At 47.5% G+C, this 10,591-nt stretch overlaps 1 protein-coding gene across 1 annotated transcript; it reads right to left on the bottom strand.

The window, feature by feature from the left end:
* Positions 1-40: 40 nt before the first annotated feature.
* NAT14 (N-acetyltransferase 14 (putative)) lies at positions 41-8,632 on the bottom strand. Its single transcript, XM_077312855.1, has 3 exons — positions 8,484-8,632; positions 6,008-6,112; positions 41-3,904 (listed from the first exon to the last, which is right to left on the bottom strand). Exons 2-3 carry the CDS (start codon positions 6,086-6,088, stop codon positions 3,362-3,364), a joined length of 624 nt encoding a protein of 207 aa, XP_077168970.1. The 5' UTR covers positions 6,089-6,112; positions 8,484-8,632; the 3' UTR covers positions 41-3,361.
* Positions 8,633-10,591: the final 1,959 nt, after the last annotated feature.

Here is a 10,591-nt window from a genome sequence, read left to right as displayed (position 1 = left end):
CACGGCTTGATTTCTAAACACAAAACACCGGACTCCCATCCCAGTCATCAACTCATCATTTACTGTAGGCACAGAATTGTCACTTTGCATTCCGATCGGGAAGGAAGCCACGCTGAAAAAGGCTTACACAAAATACAATTAAAATCTCCAAGCAATTGAAATAAAACATGCAACTGAAGCCAGTGTAATTCCTCCCGTTTTACAAAAAAAAAAGATAATTCTTTCCCAGTGCATCTCCTCCCCTCCTTCCACACACCTCTTTATGGAAAAGCATACACACACCCTTGCAATGCACTCTGATGCATATCCAGCATCTTATCATCTTTGCAGTAACCACCATAAACTGCAAACCCACTCTTTGGCCAACCCCACGCAACCATTTACAACTTTGGAGGCCTAGCTTAGAATCTGGGAGATTCAAATTCAAACCCACACAGTGCTCTGGTAATGATCAGCTGTAGCAGTACATGCTTGCTCCTTCAGCCAGTGGCTTGCCTATTTTGAGGGAGGCCATTTCCAGCTGGGGTTTTCTTCCGCCTGTAAATAAAAAGGCTCCTTGCCTTCCATCTGAAACTATGTTTCAGAGCTGATTCTTCCCCGGATCCAAATTCCTTTTCCCGTATCAGCCCTCAGTTGATCAGTCTGACCCTCCAGGGCCCAAAACATGCCCCCGTTTCAGTGCCGCCAAGTAACCCATCTGCAATATACATTAAAAAGAAGTCCCTGGGGTTCTGCGATGCGCAGAAGGAGACTGGCCATGTACAGATAAAGAATCAGAAAGCCATGCAGATAAGGGATGGTTCAGTCCACTGTGGGCCTTGGCAAGTCCTACAGAAAAAGATGGCAAAGTAAGAGGTGACTTGTTTAGACCAGACTCTGGGGACACCACAGGCAGGCTTACAGGTAATCCCACTGGCCTCATCAAGGGTACACCATCCTTTCCCTTCTCATTGGTGGATTGCCAATCCACGTACATAAACTCTATGGAGCCAAGTAAACAGCTCCCATTGGGACACACGGTCATAGTAGAGACATGCTTAATCCTTCTTCCACCAGCCACAATGCTCCCCTTCAAGCTGCATTCCTCCCTAGCCCACAACCACACAAGGGACCCCAATACTGCCTAATCACGTGCCGGATTTGGAGAAAGGGACCCTGGGGAGGGCAGACAGTGGGGACGATGTGATGTCACTTCCACATGGTGTTCTAGGCTGCCTTCCCTAGTCTCTATGGTCTTTCTCAGTCTCTAGAGCAGCCTTTTCTGACCTTTTGACAGTGGAGGAACCCCTGGATATGTTTTCAGGCTTCAAGTGGTAACATGCCCCCTCAGAGAAGCGGCCACTGAAGTAAGATGCAGGAGCCAGCCAATCAATTGATTATGTACCATTTCCGGTGCAGAGGAAGAGACAACACCTGTAGCGCAACAGGGGACGTTGGCTCCAGTGACGTCTAGTAATGTCAGCAGTCATCCAAACATCTGGGAAAAGCTGCAGAACCTTTGGAGAGCTCTTGTGCAACCCTGAGACCTCAGAATACTGGTTAGGAATCCCTGCTCTATAGTTTTTACCATACAGGGGAAATTCCTAGAACATCCCAATGTGAAGGCCATTATTTCACTGGCTCATCAATTCCTTGGGGGCAGAGAATTCCTAGCTACAGATGGGTAATCCAAGTCCTATCCCCCACCCCCCATACACATTTTCCTTTACGAAGACACCATGACTGCAGAAGGCCAAGCTATGAATTCTGCACTGGAATAAATAAATAAATAAATAAAATGCAGGTCTCTCGTCATTTTCCCTGCATCTTTCTTCCTTATTCAACTCTGCTAAATTCCGCACAAAACTCAAGTATCTAAACAAAACTTAAATTCTTAATGTTAACATAAGCACATCTGTGTTCGCTTAATTGAGGCGCATTCATTCATTTGTGAGCGCAACAGCCGGATTCCCTCGACGCAGTATTTGGAAAGGAAGCTGCTTGGTTTACTGCGCAAATGGGACTCATTTCCCCTCCGCTTTGTGAATCTGGACTGTATCGCATCAGAACAGAACCAGATGTGGCAGGACGTCTCAACACAGCCCGCCGCCCACCACTAACGGCAGTCACACGTAAAGCTTAAAATCGTTTCAGTCTAAATCGGTGGCCTTTACCACTTCAGAGTGCAGACGAGAGATTCCAGTTAAAACCAAATGAATCCGTGTTGATAGAAAGTTACCGCCAGAATAAAAAAAGAACTGGCTCTGCAGGCTTTTATAGTTGCAGGATTTTTTTTTTTAAGACAAGAGTATTCCAAAATGCGACTGTCAAATCTGCCACTTGAAGCAACTGCGTCTTCTTGAGTGTTCGGCCCAGCCAGGCCTTAGAGCTCCTAATCAGCCCCGTGCCCCGCCGAATAGAAGGGGCGAATGGAAAAATTGTTTCCTGGAGATGCCGACCAAACCAGTGCACATTCAGTTTCCGCTGTAAACGAAAAGAACAGCTTCCCTGAAGCGTGTTCTCAAGAGGCAGCCGCGTACAACTTTTCAACAGATGAGAATCTGCTTCCACGGCTGACTTACCGCTGAAATCGTGCCTGTATGTTACGTAGCCGCACAAAAACCTAAATGTGTGGCACAAATAAATGACTGATCAAGAAAGCAAGGAGAGGGAAGCTTCTAGACTCATCATAGAAAACCAGGATGTGCCTGTTACAAATCTCCAGAATTCAACATCCTGAAACCTTGGCTTTTCTTCAGGTTACTGGGGGCGGGGGGGGGGGGGGAGTGTGCTTCTTGGGGCTGCAAACACAGCAAAGGTGCTGTGAAGTGACGTGCAGGTAAGGTTTCAGTGCTCCACATGACATCCTCCGCCTGAGTGGAAGAACGAGAATGAATTATGCACAACGATTGGCTTGATTTGCGTAACTGACTCAGATCGCAGGGCTCGAGGTTATCCTGATGCCAAATAAATAAATAAAATTGGATGTGCGTAGCACGCTATGTGCAGCCCTGGTCTGAAATGGGAGACGGGGTTACAGGCGGTGTTCATTCCACTTTCCCCCGAAAGAGGGAGAAATGTCCGAGATGGCTATCCTTGGAACCCCTCCGTGAAAAAGGGCCTGAGACGTGCAAGAACGGGGAACGGGCTCAAACAGCAGACCGCTATCCAGAGTGACATCTAATGGCGTGCAGCATCGCCGCACCCCAGGTGGAGAAAAGCCACCCGGCGGAGCAGAACGACCCTGTTTGAGGCCCAGAGATGGCTTTGCTCAGCTCAGCTTGTCTGGGGAACTTGGTGCTTTCCCCCAAATCAAAGCCACACGCTCTCCCCTGTCTGGGTCCCCGGAGCAGCTGGGACGCTTAATTCACAGGCGTGGACGCTACAGCTCCTTGCTGAACACTTGCTGAACGGTGTAGCCCAGCCACCTCCGCCCACTGCTCACTTGGTAGCCGCTGCTTTCAAAAAGCCCAATGGCAGCCTTTGTGACCACCGAGACCTGAGCCACCAGGCATTTGAAGCCCTGAGCGCGAGCCTGAGCTTCAAGGAAGTGGAGGAGGCGGCGGCCCACGCCCGAGCGCCGGTACCAGCGATTGACGGCCAGGCGTTTGAGCTCCGCAGTGCGGGGCTCTCCGTCCTGGGGCTCCAGCGCCACGCAGCCACAGATGTCGTCCTCGTCGTACACGGCCACCCAGAGCCCACGATGGCCAGCGTTGTAGTAGGCGTACAGTTGCCTCAGGTCCGGCGACCGCCACAGGAGGAGTTTCAGAGCCACGACCGTGAGCAGCACGGGCACCACGAGCGCGACCACGAAAGAGTTCAGGAAGAACCGCAGGCCGCTGCTGGCCACCGCCATCAAGAGCAGCGCCAGGGGCCGCGTCAGCACGTACAATATCAAGCGGTTCTCCGTGTCCTTGAAGCCGTCCTGGCGGGAGGGAAAACAAACAGAAATAAGGATTGTACATGAGAGACGACGGGGGGGGGGGGGGAGTGTCAACAAGATTACACCCCACCCTGTAGCAGGCCGGCCTGGCCAAGGATTCATCTGGGCATGGATTTGGGGTCACTGTAGTGGGCAGTCAGTTATGAATTTCCTGTATTCTGCAGGAAGTTGGACTAGATGACCCTGGAGGTCCCTTCCAACTCTACGATTCTTGCTCTCACCCATAACAGCATCAGTTTTCTATATCCCAAGTTACTTGTGACTGCTGTTTCCCTCCTCCTACCAGAGAGCTAAACAATAAATCAAAACGGGAACAGCTAAAGCTCTAGCATTATAAATTACAACCATGGACTATTCTCCAGGTTGTTGTTTTTGTTTTAAAGGAATCTTAAATGTCTATGGGGGCACCATGGCACTCACCAACCCCTTTTCTGTAACCCCCCTCCCCCAGGTAGAGCTTTTGCCCAGCAAGACTCCTGGAAATCTGACAGGCTGTGCAGATTCCTCGTTGCCAGCTGCTGCCACCACAGCAAAGACATCTGTAGCGTGCTCTGTGAGTGTGGCAATCATTTTGTGTCTGATTCTGTCTCCTGGAACAGCTTTTTTGTGGCAGCCATTTTGCTGTTGGAACCCTCATGCCTCGTCAGCATTCCAAATGCAACCACAGACACAAAAGGACCGGCAACCTGGCTGTAGTTCTTTTCAGAGGAGTTACAAAGGAGTACACGTACAACCGATTCAGCACAAAACAAATACCCGTGCGATGGACCACAGTATTAGTAATAATAATCAACAAATGAAATACAGGTCTTATTTTCAAACCAAATTGAAAGGCAGATGTTTCAGTTGTACATTTCTTTTTTCAGTGCAATATTTATACAATTCTTCACCACAGGCTTTTTCAACCAGGGTTTTGTGAAACCCTGGGATTTCTTGACTAACCCTGGAAGGGTTTCCCGAATGGGTAGGAGTTAATTGATTTTAAAAACGTTTTAGAAATTTGTAACATATTTATCGGGTGATGTGACCATATATAGCAGGGGAGGCCGAACGGTGGCTCTCCTGATGTCCATGGACTACAATTCCCATGAGCCCCTGCCACAATATATTACCCCTAATGTATGGTCACATCTGGCCAATGGTGGACCTGGAGTAGGTGGGAATAGAAGGGTCCCCAGGTGGGCATGTGCACAGTTGTGCTTCCCAACCATATACTGCATGACCGCACCACCTTTGAGGGTTCTCAAAGCTTGAAGAATGTTTCTCAACAGTAAAAAAGTTAAGAACGGCTGGTCTATTGATCTCATGGGAGATCTATGCTGGGCTACTGAAGATCTGAAGTCACAATGAATATTAGAAGGGTTCATCTACGTCAGGGGTAGTCAAACTGTGACCCTCCAGATGTCCGTGGACTACAATTCCCAGGAGCCCCTGCCAGCGAATGCTGAGGAGGGGGTATGTCCATTAGTTGAGTGTCTGCTATCATCCCATTGATGCCGAGCTCCTGGGAATTGTAGTCCACGGACATCTGGAGGGCCGCAGTTTGACTACCCCTGATCTAAGTGGTGAAAAATTGTATAAATATTGCACTAAAGGAGGTTTCTGAAACTTTCATACTGAAGCGTTCAAGCAACTGCTTCTTCCAGCAATTAAACAAGACTTGGGTTGGAAAATAAGGACTTGATTTCATTTGCTGCTCGTTGTTATTAACATATATTGTGGCCCATGGGACGGGCATGTATCCCTTTCATGCTAGTCCTTTTCACTGCAGAATTGTACAGCCTGCATTTGCCCCTTAAAACTCCGCAACAAAAAAGGCTAAAGACTTCCTTTTTAAAAGCAAGACAGTCGGGATCTAGAAGACTGTGACTGTAATGCTACAGTGATCCAGTAAAATGCATTTTTGCAAACCTTCTGGTGCCAGGGAGGAAGTAGTAGGAGCAAGTGCCTGGGGGAGTGGACCATGTGGGGGGCAGTCACAGTAGCAATGAATCAACCACAATACACTGTCTCCCTTGACTTGGCTTTAGAAAGAAGCTATAAGGAATGGATAGCCATGGGTGTTTTCTGGCACGCCGATCTCACCTTCAAAAGCTCCAAAACCATTGATGCTTCATCCTCTCTCATTTCCCTGACAGACAGCTGGTCAGGTTCAAGGGTAGGCATGGTGGTAAAGGGTTAGAGCCGAACCTGCAGGGAATCAAAATGTGAGTTTTTGCTGACTACAAAGCAGGTCCTAAACCAAAACACAGTGGGGCGGTGTTGAAAAATGCTGAGCACGACATCCAAGCAAGCAAAATCCAATAGCTAAGCTCTATTTGGCACGTCATCTCAACAATACAAACAATGCTAACAATATTGTTATTTTAACCAGTTACAGAGGTTTTGTAAGGGTGTGATTTCTGTATGTTGGGAATGTTGAAATATTGGAAATCTTACGGGATGTTTTTATATGATGCGAACCGCCGCGAGCCAGCTTGCTGGGAGCAGCACTATATAAATGTAATAAATAAATAAATATCAGTGCACAAAATACCTCACATTGCATACACACACGGGCTCTCTAATTGTATCCTCAAGTCCCAAGTCCCGAAATATTTTAAAGTGCACAGCGCATCCGATAGTTTGAAAAGGAGGCAGGCAGAGTCATTTGGAAGAAAACCAAAAGATTCTCTCTTCTAATTAAACTCCTGTGTTTTCAAAATGATGTAAGTCATGTAACTCTTGCTTCTTCAGATTGTTGTGCTCTACAGGTCAGTTCTAAAAAGATGAGCCTTGGGGGTGTCAAGAATGGGTTGAGAAATTCTTGGAAATTGCGAGGGTGGGGGAGCCTTAGTAGCAAAATATCATGCCATACACCCCACCCTTCAAAGCAGCCCTTTTATTCAGGGGAATGATCTGTGTAATCTGGGTGGTTACCTATAATTCCTTGAGTTCGCCAGGCTACACCTGGAGGATAGCAACCATTGGCGAGCCCATAGCCGTGCACAAACATCCAACTCTTAAAATAACTTAATACTGGAGGAGTCTCTCCAAACCAAAGTAACGGCTGTAAGACATCCTCTCCTTGCCCTGTTCCTACAGCACACTGGGTTGCTGTAGTAACTTAAAATGGCACCCCAGAGAGACAGTGAGGGAAGAAAGCAGAACCTGAGCCAGAAAGGGCAGAAAGCAAAACCAGATGGCGGGAATTGGGATGCAGGAAGGAACTGAAATCAGCAAGGGAAGCGCTTGAGCAGGACGGAGGCAGCAAAGAGCTGGGATTTCCCCTCTCCCACAAGACTCTGAATGTCCACCAGCATTTTCAAAAAAAACAACTGTACAGTTCTAATGCCATTTGCAACCAAGCAGTTTCTCAGAGTGCGGCTGGAGGCCAAGCTGTGAGAAGCAGCTTCTTGCACTGCCTCTATCAAAGACGCAAGTCCCCAGGTGGCACCTGGAGATCCCCGGAATCCGTTCCCCTGGAGAAGATGGCTGCTTTGGAGGGTGGATTCTGGAGTATTATACTCCACTGAGTTCCCTCCCTGCCCCAAATCCCACCCACTCCTGGGTCCACCTCCAAAGTCTCCAGGTCTTTCCCAATCCAGGGCTGGCAATCCGCTGAATCGTTCCTCCCACTCTAGAACACTGGAAATCTTCACAACACAGCATCGGCCTGCAGTTGTGCATTGTGGCTGGATAAATCTGCACCATTTTTCACTCTTCAGGCAAATCAAAGGGAAAACTATTTTTAGTGTGGTGTATTAACAGAATTGTCAAACCTGATCAAGAGACCTGTATCATCAGTTTTGAGGATGCTTTCTGTAGATACAACTGAAATATACAGGTGTGATTCCACCCCTATCTTGCAGTATTAAAAAAAATAGCAAACATGGCATTTCAATGTTTGAAGATGCTGAATATTCACTATTCACAGCTATTACAGGGAAATATTCACAGCTATTACAGGGGAAGGCAAACTGTGGCCCTCCAGATGTCCATGGACTACAATTCCCATGAGCCCCAGCCAGCATTTGTAGTCCATGGACATCTGGAGGGCCACAGTTTGCCTACCCCTGAGCTATTAGGCATACAAGGAAGACAAATGTCAGCAACGTGAAGCCAAAGTGAAGAAACACACACCTTTGCTTTTACTGTATATGTGTGTGCTTTAAACCTACTGTGCGCCTATTAAAATTGGGGGTTTTGTATTCAAATCCAAAGGCGGTGGATACGGTTACTTTTATATGCACCTATTAGCTTAAGGGGTGGCCATTTTGTCAACAGTTATGAATCCCAAATCTGCGTTCTCCTCCCCCCCCCCTGAATTTAGATCATGCTTGCAAATCGGCAAGAGCTGCACCATCATTTTAATCTTTAGCATGCAAGCTGTTAGCTGCCCACTTGCTTCCCACTTAGGGAAAGAAACGCTCCTCTGCCACCGACCCCGGCTTGCACTGACCTGGCCCCGGCGGGATAATAATAGCCAGCGCGGCCACACCCCTCCACCCAAATTAGAAACGCTCTGCTTAGCTCGCAACCTTGCACCTTCTCCTCTCCCCGATCCACAAGACAGACTCACCCGGACTGTTGGATGGAGCTGCTCTCACCCCCGCGCAGACCAACATAGGATGCCCCGATCCTTCTTACACGCCCTCCCCCTTCTAGGAAAAATGGATTCGTCCCCCCCAAGGCCTCTCCTCAAAGACCCTTCTCGCTTTCAGCAGCTTAGCCCCCAATGCGCACGCGCTAATTCTCCCCCCCCTTCCTCCCCCCGGCCCGGTCCCTCAATCTACGCAGCCCTTAGCAACAGTTGCTAAGGGAGCAAAAGGAGGCCGCTGGGGCTTCTCCGAAGCCTGGCCTGTAGTAGTTGCATGACATTTTGTAGTTGCAAGAGCCATTTTGCTCTTTTTATTCGTTTTTTTAAATTATTATTATTAGGGCGAGGGAGGTAGCTCTTGCAGGAAAAAGGTCATTAACCTGCTACAGGTGAAGCTTTTCCGAGCATCGTAAAAAATAAAAAAAGCCCACTGCTTGGAAAAGCTTCAGGCTGATGACTGTAGTTCTGTCCCATTTCTTGTTTAAGTGGCTTCTCTGACTCTCAGTCTGCTCTATGCAGTGCACCCTTACACAAAATGAAACTGACAATTGCCAAACAGGAAATCCTAGCCTGGGCTGGTGTTGTTGTTGTTGTTTGTGGTTAATTTGTTGCTTCCAGGCTACTTGCTGGAAATATACATCAGCTTTTAAAAGCTAAAAATATATCTTAGGGGAATGGATTTTTGCCCTTATACCAGCTGTTCTCAACTTTTTGATGGTGAAGGAACGCTGGAAAAAAATTCCAGGCTTCAGTGTACCTTTGAAGTGGGCACAGAAGTAAGATGCAGGAGCCAGCCTGTTTCCATTGTAAAGAGACTAGGCTGTAAAACAACAGGGGAAGAGGACATCTAGGGATGTCAACGACCATCCAAACATCTGAGAAAGGCTGCATAGACCCAGGGTTCCCTGGCTGGGAATCCCTGACTTATATCTTTCTGGACACTTGAGCACTCGAAGCTATAGGGATGTCGTGGGACCTGGGGGAATCTCCCATAATTACAACTCATTTTCAGTTTCGAAATTCCAGACTACAGAGATCAGTTCCGCTGGAGAAAAGTGATGTTTTTACAGGTGGATTCTATGGCATTGTAACCCCCTGAAGTCCCTGTCTTCCCCAGGCTCCATCCTTAAATCTGCAGTTTCCCAACCTGGAGCTTGCAACCCCCCGTTCCCTCACCGGTCGCTGAGAAGGGACTTGGCAACCCTACTAAATTTCTCCCACCCCAGACCCAAAACCTTCTAGGCTCCATGGTTAGACTCAGTCCATAGACCAGGCCTTCATGAAATCCTGGGGTTTCTTGACAGCCATGGAAGTTTCCCGAATGGGTGGGGGTTAATTAATATATTTTCTAAATTTGTTAAACATTTACTGGGTGATACGAACATACATGGTCATGTTAATCCACCCTCCCTTCCCAAAACGGCCATTGATGTGCCTGGAGGGGGTAGGGAGGGCAGGGGCCCCGGGTAGTCATGTGCACAATGATGCTTCCCAACCATATTCGGCATGATGGCGCCACTTCTGGGGTTTCTCAAAAGCTGAAGAATGTTTCAGGGGTTTCTCAATGGTAAAAAAAAGTTGAGAGAGGCTGTTTTAGACTCACAGGGCTCTTATCTCCTGACCAAAGTTGCACTCCCAAACAAATACTTTAAAAAAATCAAGTTAAATTTGCAGTTCTCAACTGTGCTCTTAATCTTTAATTTTCTATTGTGCGTGAAATAACTATTATCACTGAATGCTTTCAAGCCACAAATCAAAACCTAGACCATTCAAAACAGCACTCCAAACAAAGAAACAAGTTCTGGGGGGGGGGGGGGGGGACCAATTTTTGAGACAGGCTAGCACTTTAAAAAAAAAACAATGTTATTCTTTTTTGTTACTATTACCATGCCCCTTCTGATGTTTTCTTTTGGAAGTCCATCATATATAGGTCTCAGCGATGGAGGATTTTGTGTTACCTTTTGCCCCAACTAAGAAGGCAGCATTCCTGTTGGATTTTTAAAAATAAATTGTGCAGAGGATCTTGAACAGAATCCTTAGGCGTGGAATGAGGTGGCTGTCAAAAGGCATTTTAAGTGGGTAAGAAGGGG

The sequence above is a fragment of the Paroedura picta genome, chromosome 16 (assembly GCF_049243985.1).
Source record: "Paroedura picta isolate Pp20150507F chromosome 16, Ppicta_v3.0, whole genome shotgun sequence".
Taxonomy (NCBI): domain Eukaryota; kingdom Metazoa; phylum Chordata; class Lepidosauria; order Squamata; family Gekkonidae; genus Paroedura; species Paroedura picta.
This window is presented reverse-complemented; position numbering and strand designations above follow the sequence as displayed.

What these genes read in the sequence shown, in the direction of transcription:
- NAT14 (XM_077312855.1), bottom strand. Translation starts at nt 6,088, where the DNA reads ATGCCTACCCTTGAACCTGACCAGCTGTCTGTCAGGGAAATGAGAGAG. An exon ending in TGGTTTTGGAGCTTTTGAAG is followed by an intron (nt 3,905 to 6,007) that starts GTGAGATCGGCG and finishes CCCTCCCGCCAG; the next exon opens with GACGGCTTCAAGGACACGGA.